Consider the following 19684-nt stretch of genomic DNA (forward strand, 5'->3'; position numbering starts at 1 on the left):
CTCTTAACAATCAGTGAAACACATGCAATTAAAAAATTAAGCAACTACCCAACAACATTGAAAAGTTGTTTCAGAACACGTGAAGGGCACACTGTGGATGTAAGAGAAACAACAGCTAGGAATTACAGTTACTAGTAAGTCACACAAGCACAACAACAAAATAAAACAAAACAAAACAGAAAAAAAATAGGGAAAAACATTGTCCAGCAAATCCAGAATTTATTCCACTCACTGCAGCATTTTTCTCATTACAATGTACTGAATGCAACAAATAACTGGAGGCTTACTCCACATGGAAGAAGTTCAAACCACCCTGATGCAGACTTAAGAGGAAACACCTTGCCAACAAGGGTAGCCCATAAGAAGATACAGTAGACAGGCATATTCAAGTATTTCAAAAACCTACAGTATCTTTGAGGCAGGTGGCCACAGTTCAACCTAAAGTAATAATACTCCACCTCTCCCCATTTTCTTATTAAGGCTAGCTTACAAATGCATGAAAACTAAACATCAATTTCAGCAAAATGAGACAGAAGTGATCTCAAGGTATTTGCTTAATTACAAAATCATCAAATTCTGTCTCCCCTGTGCACCTCAAAGAACGGTAATTCACCAGTAATGCCTTAAGTACAGATCTCCACCCAATGTTGGAAACGTTACTTGAAAACAATTCTCAAAACAATGAACTCAGCCACCAGCACTGCTCACTGCCTGCACGTCTAACCAGAATGTGATGAGTGCTGCAGCACGGAGCTCCTAGGAGCTTGGCTCTGTGGGGGATGAGATTTATTGTAAAACCAAGCAGTATTTCCTTTAAGGCATGCTGCCTCCCACTTACACACGTTAAAGACCTAGTTAGAATCCTCCCTGGTCAAATGGACAAATCCCAATGAAAATGAGAAAGTAGGCTACTTAGTTTAAGAAAGGTGTATCAAAAGGGGAGCAGTAAAAAAAGAAAAAAGAAAAACCAATAACAATACCACCAAAGCTGATAAAGGTGACTTAGGAGATGTAAAAGTTGTATCAGACATCGCTGCGGAGGGTTTCACAGACGCCTGTGTTACACAAGCCGAATGAAGGGTCTTGACCTGTTCCAGTGTGGATCTTTTGATTCCAAAGAAGACACAGAATGCCGAGGTTTATGCTTTTGATTATGAGGTAACTAGAAATTTTAATACGGTAATTGCCTGTGCAAAGGACTGCAGCATGGCTGTGACTTTAAATTGCCAAATCCATCACCAGCATGGGCAGGGTAAAATCTTACATCTCTGCTCCAATGCCAAGCTACCCTGCAGCCCCTACTAGAGCCTTATCCAACATAGGAACTTCCTAAACTTTCTTACATTGAGCTGGAGGAACCCGACTGTGCCATGCTGGGCTGCAGGAAAAGCTGGGCACTGACAGGGATGCAGGAGGTAGAGACTAAAGCACCTTCCCACATGGTCTGCAGTGAAATCTGCTTTGGGTGAATCCGAGGTTATCAAATTTGTCTTTGAATCAGGATCATATTGGCCTGCACTAGAAACTATCTGAAACCATTGTGGCCATAGCTGGGACTGCCTGCTAAAACTTGAAGCAAAACATTCACAGTTTCACTCCCTGGCAACCTCCATTGCAGGTGTACTCTTAACTGAAGCACGAGAGCATCAGCCACTCTCACAGAGGCTTCAGCAAGGAAATTGCTTAGACACTTAGCTCTAGGCCTTGAATTCTGTAACACTGCTCACAGAATCCAAAAGTTATGCTTGGTCACTCAAGTGGAAAGCTCATGAAGGCTCACTTCTCAAACTGTTATCGCTAAATCCACAAGGTATGCTTTCATGGTCTCTTATTTGGGCCAAGCATGACCGTACTCCTCAGCAAGCATGGCAGTTCTGCTGACACACACGGTAGCTGTGTGTCACAAAGCACCATGAAGCAGAGGCACACATGACTGAACCAAGCCAAAAATGGTTCTTTAAGAAAAACTTAAAAGTAAGCCACAATCAGGAAGGTCCTACAGGAAATGCACTTTTGATCAGTTTTCAAGCAGATAATGAATATCTGTTCACAAATCTAAAATGTCCTAATAAATTCCAGTTTTAATTTCTAGTAATTATTATAAAATGAAGAAGAATAAAGGAAAGCAGTGTAATTAGATGAATGTGCACACAACAAGTGGCAGGGAGTAATTTGTTACTGTTTTGATCAATTCACCATCAAATGACCATTCGCTTGGAATTCCTTCAGAGAAGCAAAGAGGCAGCAAACACAGGGACTTGACAACACAGCAATCTGCTGATGGTCACTTGGATATTCATAAGTTACAAATCTCTTCCACCTTTAGATTTTATATCATTTGTTATAAGAAGTCATAAATAATTGAAAGTCACATGATAAATTATTCAGCTAAGCGCACAGTTTCCAAGGAATCCTAGCATGGGTCTGGATTAAAGCTATAATGCAAGTCAGATGCAGAAGTTGAGCTGACACCCCACAGTTACCACACAGTGGAGTGGTCCAGGGAGTTTGGCACTCGGCAGCATGTCCTTTCCACCACAGGGACACGTAAATGCCTTGTGAATATTTATGAACTGGAAGTCCCTATTGCCTACTGTGTACTTCAGCTGCTTGCCCATACATGGTTATGAATCAGCGACACTTAACCCAGAGCTTCCCTTGGCACAATAGATTAGGACATTAATTTTCTTTAAGTGATGGCACTGTCCTTCAAGACTACTGCTGAACTTCAATCTCTCCTGTAAAAGACTTTGTCTTCAACCATAATTACCTGTTATAATTAACTCATAATATACTCAGGGGGACTAGCATAGAAGTGACTGCAGGAATATTATTTAGTTGTAAAAATGCTGGTACAATCCTGTTACTTTCTTTATACAAACCAAGTTTTCTGTTTTGGGTAGCTTTAGGTCCATAATGTGCAGGAACAAATAAATATCAAATAACCCACAAACCAAGACATTCTGTGTAAACTGGAACTAAGAAGCTTGCTTTGTACAGATGTATCTCTTGTGCTTAACTGGCTTTAGGGTCTAAGATTTAAATTCTGATTCTAGTTTCTTCCAAAAGAAGGGGGGAAATTGATAATCTCTCTCCTGTATAGATGGTTTAGTACATGAGAAACTTCGCTTATAGTGAAGAACATCCCAGATTCTGACCTTTCTCTCTATGAGGGCATTCTTTTTGTTCTCTACTCTGCTGCTTTCATGTAAATTGCAGGGACTTCTATCTGAGTTATTTAACTCTGTCATACTCGATGAGAATCATCCAACAAAAATTCTTGCACCAGAAAATACAGTTTACAAAAAAAATACAGTTAGAAAGTTAAAGCAACAGGCAAGGAATGTATCATACAATGCAAGACTCAAGAGGGAGTTAAAGGGACCTACATATGCTACTATACTTGTGGTACTTCATAACCTTATTGTTTATGGAGTATGCAGGTCAACCATATGATGCTGATCTAGTATGATCTCAGAAAGTCAGTAATCCTGATCCCATCCATACAAAGAACTGGAGAGGAGCATGAAGCTGGCATGTACCTCTTAGAGAAGCAGGCACTGCTAGCCTGAGCAGCCCTGAGAGTTTTATGTGAAATAAGTCTGTTAATTTGAGGTATGCCCCAAATAATCAACTCTCTCTCCTTCCCAGCTAAAGCAACTCTGTGTACAACACTTCACTCACAATAGGTATGATCCTTGAGAGGTAACAAAATACAAGGCACAACCTAAAACTGTTTCTAGAATCATACGAAAGTTTTGCTTGAAATACATGATAACCACTGTTAGTCTCTGCAATAACTCATTCTGTAGACATTGCACTAATGGAAAATCGAAAAAGATATCCCTGAACAGCTTCTGTATCAATATGTCACTTTTCTTGGGAATTTGTATTTCTATGATTTATTCCTATGCTCTTTCAGAGTGCTTCAGACTATAGCAATTTTCAGGAAATTATCTGTGTCTGAGTTTACACTGTACATAATATTTCTCTCAGCATGTTCTAGATCATCTCTGAAACAATAAAAATAGAATTCTAATTCTGCTGAGGTCACAGTTGTGTTGTTTGTGGGTTTTTTTCCACTGAAGTGCCTTCAGAGCTGTATTAAGATCATTCTTTTTAAAAAGTAAGAATCATATCCACGTAAATTTTCATTTAAAAGTATATATAACATAAGCAGCAACCCATAGGGTTCCATATGAGATTATCTGAAAGCAGCACTGAGTATGTGACTTCTAGCATATTTTACCACCTTAAGAAACCAGTATTTCTAAATCCTACCATTATGCTACCATTCTATACCACTCTATACCATTATGCTACCTGGTTTTTTGTGCTCAACTGGGACAGTATTTTTGTCATCCATTAGTATATAAGAGGTAGAAATCTGGGGGGATCCCCTCGTTAATTCGTGCTTGAGGCATGGAAGGAATGAACTGTGATAGGCGAGCACCCCCTCGTGATGGAAGGCTTAAATACAGCACTGCACATCTTAAAGCACTTGGGCTGGTTAAATACTGGTGTGTTTTTATTGTACGGTGGTCACAAAAAGAGACTGATAAAAAAATTTAAAATAAAACCAAAAATATGTCATTTGATAGTCAGTCTCTGTCCTGAAGATAGCAGAGGACACACGCAGGCTCTACCCTAACAAAATGCAGGCATGAAATGCTGCAGGCAGTGAATGGTTGTTCAAGGCAGTCACTCAAAATTCTCAAGAAAAAAATAAAAACAGCCACGTAAAAGCTTAAGGCATGGTGCTTGTTTTTGAGGTTTGGCAGGTTGTGCTATAGCAGCAACTGTGTGAAGACCCACATTTCACTATACTGGTAATATTCTAAGAATGAGTTCGGTAACAGCTGATTCTGAAGTGTCTTAGAAGCTCAGGTAGTTCCTGTCACCCCATTTGCATGATAGACTATCTTAACATTAAAAAAAAAAAGAAAAATATTGTTTATTGATTTAAACAAAATATTTCATTAAAGAACTTTTTTTTAAGAAAAGTGTAGCTAAGGCTATGAGAGAGCCAAAACCCTTTAAGCCATGTGAAAAAAGCTAAGAGCTTAGTGGACCCTAACCTTAATCTAAGGAGATGAAAAGATGTAAATTGATATAGAAGGAAAACAATTGACAGATTTATGCCTTGGCTGCACACTTATTAAAGCAATATTGCCAATAATGCATGGCCATAAGTAGCAAAAGTGAGGCACAAATGAATCAGAAAAAGCTCCTTAATCATCTAAGTGCTCATTAATGTGTCTACCAAAAAGGACCAATAGACTCCCCTATTTAAAGGAATTATGTATTTCTGGCTGAAGGGCATATTGATTAAATGTGAGCCTTACAATTTTTTTTTTTGATAAAACAAAGATTTTTCTAGTTAAATTTCATGTGGTGTAAGTATCGAGGTAGACGAACACAGTTCTACACAACAGGAAGTCCAGCCACAAACCCAACATCAAATCCACATACAGGAATGTGAACACTCTGAAAATGATTTTTTGTCATTGTGGCTTCAGATTCCCAAAGGATTTATCTATAAAACTGATAAGACTTGTCCAAATTCAGGCAGGTTAAAAAAAAAAATATCAAGATTTGCTGGCAATTAAAAAAAAAATCAAACCTTCTTCCAGTTAGGTATACAGCAAATAAAAAGGTGTTTACTGGAATTTCTGTAACTCTTCCTTTTCAGGTTTTATTTAGACAACTCATGTATAAAAAATAGGTCATCAAATACTGTACAGTTTCTTTTGAGACCTCTACAACAATCTGAGTCCTTACAGTAACACAGAATCAATTCCTGAAGGCATCCAATTAAGTGTTATCAAAAAAAGTCTGCTTCTATCTTACATTGTCACTGAAGCTAGGCAGTTAAGGCTGCAACATAACACCAACTGAGAGATGAGACACAAAGAAAATATCTACAATGCAAGAAATATGTTCCCAACATTTTTATTTAAAGCGTGTGAAGGGTTTACTTACAATTCTTCTCCTTGTTTTGCTTTTCTGTCATTAACCAAGTACACACTTCCAAAGCTTCCATTGCCAAGTTTCCTCTGAACAGTGTATCTTCTTGCAATCACAGCATCTGAGCAAGCAGAATTAAATCTGCCAACAGTGACATGCTTAGCAGTTTCTTGAAATTTCAGCATTTCTCTGTGCAACAAAAACTACACAAATTTCTCTAGGATGTAGCTTTCAAATCCTTTTATTCTTCCATGGCTGTTCACAGCAATCACTTGAAACAGAAAAATATTGATTTGTCAATGTATTGCTCTTATTAAACTTTTCATTTAATTCTGTGGCAGTGTTTACAGTACCCAGCTTGCAGCAAACACAAATTAAGTCGAATCATTAGCTGCTAAACTGCGGGCAGCAGACTTGATAAACAAACTTCAGATAATGTAGATGTGACATAGTCAGTCTTCCTCTAAATCAGCCTTAAATTAATTCTCTGAACTGATAGCACAGTTCCCCCAGATATGGCACTCTTCCTCACCACCTGTCTTTATACCACCACAGTACCTGACACCAAAAATATCTGCATTTCAGGACACAAGTTTCAAGATTTTTGTACATATTGAAGCATAACCTCCACCCATAATTTGAATTCTCTCCCATCAACAACTACAAAGCTGTTTTCTCTGCTCTTTCATTTACCCCTCAGATTTCACCATCTGTTCCAGTGCTGACCTCACAGCCTCTCTGTGACTCACTACTAGTATCTTCTGAAAATTAGTTTCACGGAAAAACTGCAAGACTTTCAATAAAACCCAACTCTTCCAAAACTTCATTTCTCCTTCACTGTGTCCTTTCATGACTCACCTTTCCAACCTTTCCAACAATTTATATTTGGTTTAGAATTCTTGCCTAACAGAGGTCTTAATTCTGCAAACATAAGGACTGCAAAGGCCAAGCTCTAGCATTTCTGTTTTTCAATAGCTCAACATGAGTATAGAATAACTTTGTTTACTCAACCTTCCTCATTCCAAATGAAAAAGGGTAGACTGCACATAATAAAACAATATTGCTTTCATTACCTTGTCTTTATATAATGCTATGTGCACATTTTGCTTGAAGAGCCTTTGGAGCAAGTAAAGGTCCTGTGAGATCAGTGCTACTACTGCTACCATCCCTCGGCACTGCAGAGCAGCGGGCCCACACTGGCCTTGCTCACCACACCATTTCAAGGTCAAGGCAAGCACACAAACAGGATTTTTCTTGTGGTGGTTGTGGTTTTGGGAGAGCAAAGACAAACTGCCTGATTTTAAAAGCTGTACAACTTTAGATTCCAAGTCACTGGCTTCTCTTCCAAATGAATGCAGAGCCTAAATTAAGATTACAGATTTGTATCTTGCAACAACAAACTCTGTGTGTGTGTGTGTGTGTGTGTGTGTGTGCAGGCACAAGAACCTATTTTAATACCCATCAACTGAGCTGCTGTCACACTGTACCAAAAAGCCTGACATTGCACTGCCATCATGTTATGAAACACAGATAAACTTTAATTACTACAGGACATCTTAAATCCTGCATGTTTTTTAATCTAAAGGACTCCTAATGCTGTTCCTTTATTCTCTTCCAGCAATACTGACAAAAATTTTGAAATGTAAATGCTAAGGAAAGAGTGTCAGCTAGAAAATTATTTCTCTGTAACTCCAAATCTGTCTGAAGGAGCCTAAAAGGATCATGCTGAGGTGTGGAGGAGGGGAGGGCAGAAAGATGAACTCCATAAAATATTATCTTGCCAATTCTAGAAAGTTTACATAATTTTCATTTACTGTTCTATTCTCCTAATTGCTGTTGTATGCATACCTTCATAAATTCCTTTAGAAAAAACTACACTTCGAAAACCTGCTGAGCTATCTATACCCTTTTTTTCTTTCTGAGGTCACTTAACACAGCTCACATCTTCATACTTACTTGGGCCTAGGAATGTGTGACAATCCTTCACACACAAAACCATGCTTAAGATCAAGAAGCTGAGTTTAATTTCTGTGCTTTATTTCTAATAATGCCTCTCACCTCTTACTCCCTATGCTTCAAATACCCTCTCTATATAATAAGAGTAATAATTATCATGGAACTTAGTTAAATGCTTTAGTATCTACTGCTGAATAGTGATAGAAGGCAGGGGCCAGTGATTGCCATTGTGGCATCACAGGTGCATTTTAATGGCACAGAAGAGGTGGAATGTTGAGCACTGCACCTGAAAGAAATGCCCCATAAGAGCCAATAGGCCTTAAAGACTGATTCAGCCATAAGACTGATGGATTCTTCAAGAAGTATATGAACCTCTCCTACTTCACTCAAACCCTTAGCCCAACCCCCCCGTGTTCCTTTCCTGCCAGTGTCCATCTCCCACTGAGCAAGTATTTCCCAAGCAGCAACATCAATTGTTTCTTTAAAGTTCAGAACAACTAGAGGTAACATAAAGCAGTCAAGTCTCCAGCTCTCTTTTCCCAAAAAAAAAATCTCTGTGTACTCTATCCAGTAACTTTGGTAAAGAGTTTCCTTTGTCCCATCCACCATTCCCAAGTCCCATCCCAGAGCCAGGCAGACTGTTGATGCCAAGCAAACTAATGCAATTACATTGTCTGGATCACTTTTTAAAAAATATTTTCTTCCTTGGCTAGAGTTAGATCTTCCCTTTTGTGTTGCAAACTAAAGGAAAGTTGCTGGTTCATAGTTCCACTTACCCATGCTAAGCACAAACCATCTCAACTCCTTCCCTGGCCTTTCTTAGTTTCTGTAAGATTAACCTTCATGTTTCTTTAGCAACAGCTAACATACTCTGACACTTTCTGCTTCCAAGCTAACCACTTCTTTGCCAATCAAGACCATTTTCCAAATCTTTTAGGTTTTCTTTTTATTCCTTAAGAACGTTTGCCACCCTCCACTCACTGCAACACAAATTCCAAAGTCTTTATATTTAAGCTCTAAATAGCCTCAGTATTTACTACCTTGATTTTTTTCCTGCCGATGACTTCACTGGCCTGCTCCTTTAAGTATTTTGAAAATTCAAAAAATGATATTTTCCTTGATTTTTGCCTTCATGAAAAAAAAAATACTAACTTTTTAACACTGTCTCCATTATTATTTTCTGCAACATCTTTATAAACTTACCCAAGGGTAAGTTTATTTCATCATTTCACTTAGCTCAGTTTTTTAGTGCTCCTAGAGCAATGACAGCTAAGATTTCATTATCAGTGTCGGTAGCAAAGGAATTTGAGGATGATGGTAAAACGGGGTCAAATGTATTCGACTATTATATTTAGTATCTCCCTAACGCACATTCGGGAAGCCGAGATTCCCTTGGATAATCTCAGGGATGTTATTACCTCGTTACAAGACTGTAAGACCCAAAACGCAAGTTAGCACCCGGATACCCTCACAGCAAGGGGCGAGGGCGGGGTCCGCGTTCCTCACCCCTGCGGCACAGGCGGGACTCCCCGGGAGCCGGCAGTGCCCCACGTCCTCGCCGCTTCCTGCCGCTCCAGCGCCCGTCCCGCCGGCGGGGACTGTGGCGCCTCAGGGTCCCGCGTGTCCCCCCGGGACGGCCTGGGGCAGGCCGGGCGCTGGCAGAGCGGGAGCGGCCGCGGGCTCGCAGCGCTCCCGCAACGGACCGCGCTGCTCGCGGCCCCGTCTCCAGGAGACGGCGCGCGCGCGCCGGAGCGCCGGCGGGCGGGAGGAGCGAAGGGAAGCGGATCCGGGAGCGGAGGGCTCCGCGTGTCGCTGCTAGCGCTGCTTCCGGCGCCATGGGCGTCCAGGGGCTGACGGGCTTCGTGGAGGAGCGAGGGGTGTTCTTCACCGAGCTGCGTGTGCGGGACACCAAGCTGGTCATCGACGGCAGCAGCCTCTACCACCGCCTCTGCTTCGCCCCCGACGCCGACTTCCGACGCGGCGGCGACTACGGCGCCTTCGCCGCGGCCGTGCGCGACTTCTTCGGCGCCCTGCAGGCTTGCGCCATCGCGCCCTTCGTGGTGCTGGACGGCGGGCGCGGCGCCGAGGACAGGAAGCTGCCCACGCTGCGGGGCCGCGCTGCCGAGCAGCTGCGGGCGGCTCACGGGCTGTCCCGCGGCGCCGGCGGCTGCCTGGTACCGCTGCTGACCCGCGAGGCCTTCGTGCAGGCGCTGGGCCGGCTCGGCGTGCCCTTCGTGCAGTGCTTCGCCGAGGCCGACCGGGAGATCGCCGGGCTGGCCAACCGCTGGGGCTGCCCCGTCCTCTCACTCGACAGCGACTTCTGCGTGTTCGACCTGGAGGGCGGCTACTGCCCGCTGTCCCACTTCCAGTGGCGGAGCGTGCGCGCCTCCGCCGGGCCGCAGGGATGCTACGTGCCCGCGCGCTGCTTCTCCGCGGAGAGGTTCTGCAGGCACTTCGGGCACCTGAGCAAGGGCCTGCTCCCGCTCTTTGCCGTCATGAACGGGAACGACTACATCGGCCTGGAAGCGCTGGAGGCGTTCTTCAGCAAGGTGCGCCTGCCGCGGGGCTGCGCGGCAGGGAAGGGCGGGAAGCACCTCCGCCTCCAGGGACTGCTGAACTGGCTGGCTCAGTTCGCGGAGCCCGCCGAGGCCGTCGACAATGTGCTGAAATACCTTAAGAAACACCAGAGAGAAGAAATACGGGAGCTTCTGTGCACTTCGATGGAAGATTATGCTCCGTCTGACGTGAATCTGGAGGACTTCTTTCGGAATGGGAGCTATGAATGCGAGGCTGCCAGGAAAGCAGACGTACCAGAGTGGGTACTTGATGCTTTTGCAAAAGGTAAGCTGGCCCCATTCATCGTCAACGCCCTGATACTTAGAAGTACCTTCCTCCGCGTTCAGGTGGAGAACATGCAGAGACCCAGTGCTCATAGCACAGCTTTGCCCATCCGACAAGTTATCTATGGACTGCTTCTGAGAGTATCTCACAGTACTGAAGATGCTTCTTCAAGTAAGCAGACCAACGAGCTGCCCATTGTATGTGAATTTGACAGATGTCAAAAGACAGTTAAAAAAACATTTGTTCAAGCAGCAAGCCTACCTCCAGATTTTTGTGATGATCGTTTTCCTTTGGACAAGTTAATGGAGGTAAATGGTTGTCACGACAGATCACAGTTAACAGTGTTTCACGAGTGACACAAAAATAGTTGGGACTCACGTTTGTCAGCTGGCCGCTAAATGTGATGTCTGAACTAAGCCGCCTCAGTAAGTAACTACCTAATACAGAGGTACCTGTGATATTTAAGAAGCTACATCAGGTTGTCTTCGTTTCCTTTCCTTCCTGCCCCCCTCCAAGTGTACCAAGACAAATGATATGAGAAGTTGTAGTGTGCATATGCAATACTCCCTGCATTTTCCATTCGAAGCCCTTATTTCATCCTATGTATTTTGTTACACTTATATTTGCTTTTTATGGGAAGGAACTCAGTTTCATGTAATTTAGGAAAATCCAGTTTTAACACTACAAAACCTAATTTGTATTTCATCAAGCTGTGGAATGTTTCAGAGCAGTGTTCTGAAACAAAATCTGACCCATGCCTTTTTACTAGAAGTCATTATTTTGCGTGTGAATGTTGCAGCTGCCCATCAGTTTTACCTGTCCCAAGTATGTTCCTGCTAACATGAACCTCTGCTGCTTGCCAGGCAGAGCAGAACGGCACCTGAAAAACACAGGAAAGTTGCACTTGGTTAGTTTCAGTCACCATTGTAGCACTTCTATGAAAATTCTAATGATTAAGACTGTAACTTTTGCCATAATGGGAAGTTATCTCCCATTCTCGAAGATGCATAACTAAGGTTTTGTATGCAGTGATTTCTGCAACATCTAGAAATACAATCCGTGTCTTTTAATTCTGCATTTTTAAGGCATGTGCTCTATCCATTCTGGCGTTCAGATCGACTGTTACCACATTTCTCTCTGTGGGCAGTGCTGAATGTTTTTTGCTGGTTGCTACTTTGTAAAGGAACCGAATCTATCACTGCTACACCCATTAAATGCTACAGATCGCTATGGGTCCAAAGTACAGGTTACTTTACATAGATTGTTGGTACACGCCTTTTAAACACTATGCAACACTTAAGAGTTTGAGAAATCATGTTTCAGGTTAAGAGACATTAATGACACCTTACTTCAAGCTTGGTGTGTGTGCTGTTTGTTTAATGAATTTGAGCTTCACTACTACAGCAGTTTTCCTTAGTAAATATATGGGAATTATCAATTGAACAAAAGGTTAGAAGAAGAAACGTTCTGCGTTTAAAGTGCTCTAGGCAAAACTGACTTCAGTTTCTCTTCTGCTATGGGGATGTCTGCCTAAGAGTAGGCAAAACAATCCTAATCAAGGTTTACAAAGCACTCAAATGGCAGCTGAACAGCCTGCTGCAATTCTGCATGCATGAAGTTATGGACAAAGTTTACAACACCACTTTCTGGAAGTTAAATGGCACAGCAAAAACATGTGCTAGGAATTAATTACTTTTATCTTTCTACCTGACGTTTAACTGTGTCATTTTTAAAGTTTTAAGTAGTATTTAAAAAAAATTCCTGTTCAGAATATCTATGAAACTTAAATAATTTTTTATCAAAAACCTAAAGTGCTAACTAGTGTAACCAGGAACTTGCCTTTTAGAAATTGCTCACAACAAATCAAGTCTCTTACCTCCAATTTTTAAATTTCTTTTCAGGTGCCCATGTCATGCCGTCAGATGCTTTTGCTGGAGACTCTGGGAGTGAAAATGAGTTTCTTAGAACCTATCCCAAGTCACTTAAAACTCCCTATTGCTGCAACATGTTACTGGATATGTTGTTCAGAACCAAAAGTTAAGCTGAACCAATTAAAGGCTCTCCTTCTAATGATAGTTTCTGGAGAACTGCAGAGGATAACCGATGATCCAGGTATGTCTCCAAGGAATACAGTTTTAGGTATTCAGCGCCTACAAAAATCCAGACCATAATTCATTTTCCAACACTTATGGTGAGTTGTCCAAATTTCGAGAAATTAGGATTGATTTACAGTATATCCTGAGGTGTCATACTCATTGCATTGATATGCACAAAGAAAAAGTGCTAACCATCAATTTAACATTTTATATGGGTAAAACAGTACTTTTCCACCTTTTAAAATATTAATGTGCATTTTTAAGTGGTTTCTTTACAAATGAAATATTAATTTAGATATAAAAGTTACAAAAAATAACCTTAACGTACTCAAAAAACTAGTATTGGAGCATTCCAGTATTTTTTTCTTATTGAGTTTTTCTAAAATAATTTGTACTTAAAAATGCTGAGTTGCCCAGGCACATTTTTTCTTTCATTTGAAAGTATTAAATAATCACAGAAATTGCTTCAGTAATATTTATACCTGTTAGGGTTATGGACATTTCCTCCAGGAGTCCTTCATTTGATGGCAAAGACGATGCATGCCAGGGTTATACAGTTTCTTCAGGTTCTGGTTTATAGAAACCAGACTGACAAGGTTTCCAAGTAGGTTTTAGTGAGATGGAAAGCTTGTTTGGATTTGATCACACAGAATCAATCAGGTTGGAAAAGACCTCTGAGATCACGAGTCCAACCCATGACTGAACAAAAACCAACTGTGTCAACCAGACCATGGCACTGAGTGCCACATCCAGTCTTTCCTTAAACATCTCCAGGAATGATGACTCCACCACCTCCTTGGGCAGCCCATTCCAGTGTCTAATCACCCTTTCTGTGAAGGAAGTCCTCCTAATGTCCAACCCAGACCTCCTCTGGTGCAACTTAAAGGCCATTTCTCCTTGCCCTATCGATTGTTACCTTGGGAGAAGAGACCACCCCACCTGCCTACACCCTCCTTTCAGGGACTCTATAGATTGCAGGTATCTTTTGTACTGTTCACAGAACATTTATTTCCATGTTATTTTTTATTTATAACCTAGACTCCACAGTTCTACCTGCTGAAGATGACAGTGTTGCATATAACGAATTTCTAAAATGGAAGGAAAAGAAATTGCAAAATAACGACTTTGATTTAGATGCTGCACACAGTTTTTGCCAGTGGCAGTGCTGTCTTCAGATGGGGTTGTATCTCAACCAGCTACTTGGTACTCCTCTCTCTGAGCCAGACCTAAGTAGGTAAGTTTTTTCAGAGATCTGCTTTCCACACATTCCCAAGATGGAATGTGTTAAGATGTTTCATTTTCCCTGTCAAACTCCTTTGGCCAGTGCTACATTAGAACTCCCTTCTTTAAAGAAAAATACTCTTAGCATAGGTGTCCCTTAGGAGTTGACTGTTGGATAGTGTATGTTTTTTTCATTAAGCAACATGTCTCTGTGCCTGTCCGGTTGAGGTGCAATTCTAAATGCAGATTCTCTCCTTTTGAGCAGGCTTTACACTGGGACCCTTGTGCACAGATTGTATCAAGAGCTTAAATCAGCACCTCCAGTGGAAAATCTGTTTATTTTATCTCCAAAAATGTCTCAGCTTTATCTGGTTTTGTTAAATACAGTGGAGTCAACTGTATCTCCAGACTTCTTTCAGAAGATGACCAAGACCAGGTCAGAGTCCTGCAAAAAGAAGAAAGCATCTAATAAGAAAAAAACAGCCATCCACTGTGCTATGCCAGAAACTCAGCATTTATGCAGTGCTAATAGGTTTGCATCACTGGAAGTGGATGACTGAAAGCATTATTCTTGGAATAACATCTAATGCCATGCTGGTGAAAGAAGTATCATTAAAATATGTGACTGTATTGGAATTTGCTCAACTATTTTCACACAAGTTCCTGATTCAATCTTTACCAAAAATCTTGCTTCAGGGGATTTTTTAAATTTACATTTTTGTAACTTATATTTGTATAAAAGAAATGCTGTGCAAAAGTTGTGGTGTTGTGTTTTTCTTTAGAGGTATCAGTCTAATTGAAAATGAGAGCAAAGTTGCTCACCATTATTTTCCTGAACATTCATACTTGATTCTGCCTCATCTCCCTGAACACTTTCCATTTTAAAAAAATCCAATTTTAAAGTTCATGTTTGAGGAAGACAGTGGTCACAGTCTAACAGTTGAGATTAAAATGGAAATTGACAATTTAAAAATACTGTAAAGTCAGTCTTTACTGGTAGAGTACTTGCACTTGCAGGGAGAGGTAGCTTTACTCAGTGACAACTAAGTTGTTCTTGCAGTATTATAGGTTCTGTTGATACTTGGGGAGAATTTCAGATTTTATTTCTCCCCCTTCCCCCTGTGATGTGTTTAAAGAAGGAGTGAGATGCACACACAAAGCTGTCACATGGGAGCAAGTTCCTACAGGTTTGGTAATTTTGAGTAGTTCTCACAGTAATTGTGTACAATCCTCTGCTATTAACAAGCTGTCGTCATTCTTACTATTCTTTCTACAACAGCTATACTAAAAACCAGACCTGTTTTGACTTCTCCTATGTACACTAATTACTTGATAAACCCTTGATATCAATATGGTAATACTGAAAACCAATTTATAATTTTTTTTAAATCCTACATCATCAGTATTTCTCAGTCCTTTGCATTAGCAAACTTTACAGCATAGTCAATTTACATAAATGCTTTTCTTACAAAACTATTGGTTTTCCAGTGTCTCGCCCATGTAAAATATAGTTACATTTGGGCTTTTTCTTCTCAAGAATCCACATACCTTTTCTTGCATTTAGGAAAATCATGATTTCCACCTCTAATCATCGAAGTTTTACCCATAACTTACCAGAATTCAAGCTTGATTCCTGCATTGTGTGCTCATGTTTTCAGTCCTACTTATGCTCCCTATCACCTCTCTTTCCATGGAAGTAACTCAGCATATCTTGGGATTTAGAGGAAAGATCTCCTATACCATACAGCTGAGTCTTGATACTGCACTAATATAGTCAGTGAGAAAAGAATAGATCTATAAGATGTTACATTAATGAGAACTCTAGTTTTGAGATACTATGCCTGTCGTAGCAAAATTTTAACATTTTTTCCAGTACAAAAGCTGCTCCTTACTGAACTACCAGCAGATGGCACATACACCCAACCACAGCACAAGCCAGAACTTCACAACCCATTCCTCAATAGGCTTTACGTATAGCAGCCTACAGCATCACATTTCCATCAGATGACTTTTAAATAAAAGTTGAAAGGGGTTAGATTTAAAGTTACTGATTTTACTAACTAAAACTGAAAGTCTCAATTGTCCAAATCATCCTCTTCTCCATTATGATCCCACGTTTTATTTTTCCAAGCTTGTAATTCCCTAGAGTTTTTAATCATCAGAAATAGTCACATGTAAAGTCAGTCTTAAATATAAAAATACAGGCATGTTTGATTCCACTCTGTTAGTGCTGGTGAGAAGAGAGCTCTTAATTTACTCTGAATACCATATCAGAAAACTGCTGGAGTTCATAAAAATTCTTGAGACTTGATAAGAAGTGGTATCTTCAATCAGATCATTCAGAAGACTGGAATAAGGTCAAATATTCCACTTCTGGATAAAAACACTGCTATGACCACATGGCATTTTGCGAATACCTTTGGGAACACTGACTCAATTATTAAAAATTACTGTAGTGGAAATGTGTTCCCAATGCAGGACTCAGCCGTTCTTTATTGCTGATGATACGACACACATCTCATTGCAAAACCCAGTCCCGTAGGCTGAAGAAAATAATTACTGATTCTAGAGTTACCATGCAGAATTTAAAGTGTTACAGTTTTCCTTTTTAACTCATTATAGGTCATCCATCTTCTCTGCAGGAAAACTAAAAAATAAAGGACCTTTACTTATTAATACCAAAACATTCTTTATTCCATGTTTCAGTAAAAGCAAGTAAATTCCTTGGTTGTTGCCTATTTCCACCCCACAAGAAATGCCTCTTAATTTTTGTGGAAAGTTCCCACTATTGATTCAACTGCTCTGGAGAAAAATCACTCAAACCTGCTCTAAGGTGGTAATGAATCACAAGAGAAGCCAAAATAATGACAATGGAATTCAGTTCAAGTATTTTTTTATATATAATGACATTGAACTGGATTTTATTACCTTTTAGTATTTCGTCTTCCATTGGAAAACACAGCACCAAAACTTCTGGCATATTTAAAGTGAACTACGTTCCACCGTGCAATATGGCAAAATTGTCCTTAAGAGACTGAAATTTTACTTCTTGTCTAGACTGACATACCTTACTCAGAAAGTGGGACTTGTGCTGGGAAAGGGGCACTTGATAACATTTGTTTAAAGATTTGGCAGTGACACTTCCAAGCTAAAATGACAATTTAGCATTCATCTGTACTTATTTGTACTTACCTAGATTTCTGGGACTCCAAGACCAAGAGCAGAGCACAAAGCAGTCAAATCCCATGGAAGAATATAAACCACAAATTAAGACTTACTACATGAAAGGTAGAGTTGCTGTCCTTTCTCAAAATCAGCGTCTGAGATTCTTCATCAGCATGCACTGTCAGCTTTTACTATCTGTCTTTATTAATGAACACTAAGGATTTTATTAATGAAGTGTTCTGAAATGGTATTGAAATAGTGAACACACTACAATATTGAACAGCTACAGCCCCACTTGCCAAAGACAGTAATTATTCAACAACTGCCAAATCTGTTCAACTTCTGAAAGGCAGAACTGATGTAAGTCAGAAACTTTTACTTCAAGACACGAGAGCATTTCTGTAAGAGGTCATGTTGTTCAGGCCCTCCCAGCTCAGTGGTAACAACCCCAGGAAGAGATGAGGGCCAAGAGCTGCGGGATCTTTGTCTTTACACAGTCACATCTCCAGCATATTGGTAGTCCAGGTATTATGGGCATACTGAGGGTCAGGCAGAGCAGTGAATGAATAAAGCAGACTCAATGTGCACTCATGCCGTCTGCAGCCCCATTTCCTGGCAAAGTCTAGGAATCCCACAGGCAAAAAGAAGAAAACAATTCAAGTAACATTAGCAGAGAAATTCATACTGCTCTTTTGAGCATGGCATGTGGGGCAAGTCACAATGGCAAGTGCAGAAATATCCCAGTGTCTGTTCATGACAATTCCTCCTCAAATGGCAGGATAACCACCGTGACAGCATGGGCCAGAACCAATGCCACTGCCACACTTTCAGGCAACAGTGAGTAAAGATGCACATGCACATGTTTACAAGTGAAAGAGATACCACCGTGTCTTTGACTCCCCCCAGAGATCTTAAGACATCCTCTTTTCAAAATCCTTTATGTGATAGTTCCCTGCATTTCCTGAAAGGATGATGACACTGATGACACTCTCTTCTCGGATGAGGTGACACTGATGACAACAGGGCAAGACTATTTTGAGGAAAAACACTATTTCCAATTAGTGAATATTAGAGTATTCAGACATTGTAATGTATTTCAAATACTTTTAACATATCAAGACACAAACCTATTATAATGCTTTTCTAACCCCAAAAGTAATTCTGTAGGTTAAAATGTAAAGTTACCCTACCAGCAAAAAGGGGTTTTTAATAAACAGGAAGGAAGGAAGGAAGGAGGAAGGAAAATGAAGCTTCTTTGACAGAGGGATGCTGATGATTATTGCATTAATTTTCTAATTCAGTACACCACAAATAATTTCCGTAACTACTGTCTTATAACCACTCAAATGGTCTAACAGTCATAAGCTAAAGTAAATATGGAACAAGACATGAAACAAAGCCTGTATCTACAATTATATCAAAACAAGCTCGTTCATTTGGTGTCAATGCCAGTTTCTTTTAAAACAAAGAGACGACACACTTATAAGAAAAGCAAACATTTACTTCAAATTGCAGTATAGGCTTTTCAATCACAGAAAAAGAAAAGAAAAACGGTGATCCGACAGCGGTCACATCCTGTGCAAAAAAAAACAAATTTGGGATACAAAAAAACTGTAGCACAAGGTACTTGAGCCGCTTACACATTGCAGGATAAAGTAAATAAATACAGTAGCTAGAATATGGCACTCTTGTGACAGACTCTAAACCCAGTGGAATGCCTCTGAAATATTTTTATCCTTGTATTAGTAGCAAAGTCCCACCACCATAAAAGTAGAATAGTACAATGCTTTAAATAAAAACAAACTAAAATATTTATATCTAAGAGAAGGATTTTACACAGTTATATCTTTTAAGTGCAGAAAATGGGACTTGGGCTTAGATGTTTCTTTAAATTAACCCCGGCCCCTCCCCCCCCACAATACCATTCAATCTTAAAAGTAAATTTATGTTTGAGGAAAAATGTTACCAAAGTTGCATAATTTCTTTTGTTACTTCCACAGCTGGAAGTTAAATTCTAAACAGTCTTGAAACATGAAGTTCATCATTAGCCAGTGAAACAAAGGACTTGTCAAAAGCCCTCAGGATTTCTTTATCCTTCAGATATTGTTTTGCTTTCTCCAACATCTTTAGACAGCAATCGCTAAGTTTGCAAACACAAGAATGCAATATGCATCATACATCAAGAAAGGACGAAGCTGATGAAGAAGAACTTCCACGTTTCTGGATCTTTTCCTTGCTTCTTTCAAACTTCTTTATTAGCTCAGTCACTATGCACACAGAGGAAGTGAGTCCCAGAAGAAACAGTAAATCTAGAAGAGATAATTAGCCTTCTTTAAAATTGCTATTTAAGGCTGAGGGGACACTTACAAAAGAACAAGACTCACAAGACTTTCAAATTTTCTCCCAGTCATTGGGAAAGTTCAGAAGAAATGAAGCAA

At 40.3% G+C, this 19684-nt stretch overlaps 3 protein-coding genes across 10 annotated transcripts in view; 1 reads left to right on the forward strand and 2 right to left on the reverse strand.

Moving 5' to 3' along the window:
- NEK11 (NIMA related kinase 11) overlaps positions 1 to 6193 on the reverse strand; it is a 78964-nt gene extending 72771 nt beyond the window's left edge. Inside the window, 1 exon segment of the mRNA XM_032106884.1 lies at positions 5983 to 6193. Within this exon segment, the coding sequence (XP_031962775.1) occupies positions 5983 to 6152 (170 nt within the window). The 5' untranslated portion in view covers positions 6153 to 6193.
- A 3421-nt stretch (positions 6194 to 9614) lies between these two features.
- Positions 9615 to 14832, forward strand: ASTE1 (asteroid homolog 1). The gene is made up of 4 exons (XM_032106873.1): positions 9615 to 11072; positions 12666 to 12876; positions 13899 to 14094; positions 14347 to 14832. Exons 1-4 carry the CDS (start codon positions 9759 to 9761, stop codon positions 14639 to 14641), a joined length of 2016 nt encoding a protein of 671 aa, XP_031962764.1. The 5' UTR covers positions 9615 to 9758; the 3' UTR covers positions 14642 to 14832.
- Positions 14833 to 18726: 3894 nt separating this feature from the next.
- Positions 18727 to 19684, reverse strand: part of ATP2C1 (ATPase secretory pathway Ca2+ transporting 1) — a 62087-nt gene continuing 61129 nt past the window's right edge. For all 8 annotated transcript variants that reach the window (XM_032106808.1, XM_032106802.1, XM_032106826.1 and 5 more), the window contains one exon: positions 18727 to 19555. In XM_032106808.1, coding sequence (XP_031962699.1) covers positions 19419 to 19555 — 137 coding nt within the window. In that variant the 3' untranslated portion in view covers positions 18727 to 19418. The remainder of the gene's footprint in view (positions 19556 to 19684) is intronic.

Source organism: Corvus moneduloides, chromosome 1 (genome assembly GCF_009650955.1).
Source record: "Corvus moneduloides isolate bCorMon1 chromosome 1, bCorMon1.pri, whole genome shotgun sequence".
NCBI lineage: Eukaryota > Metazoa > Chordata > Aves > Passeriformes > Corvidae > Corvus > Corvus moneduloides.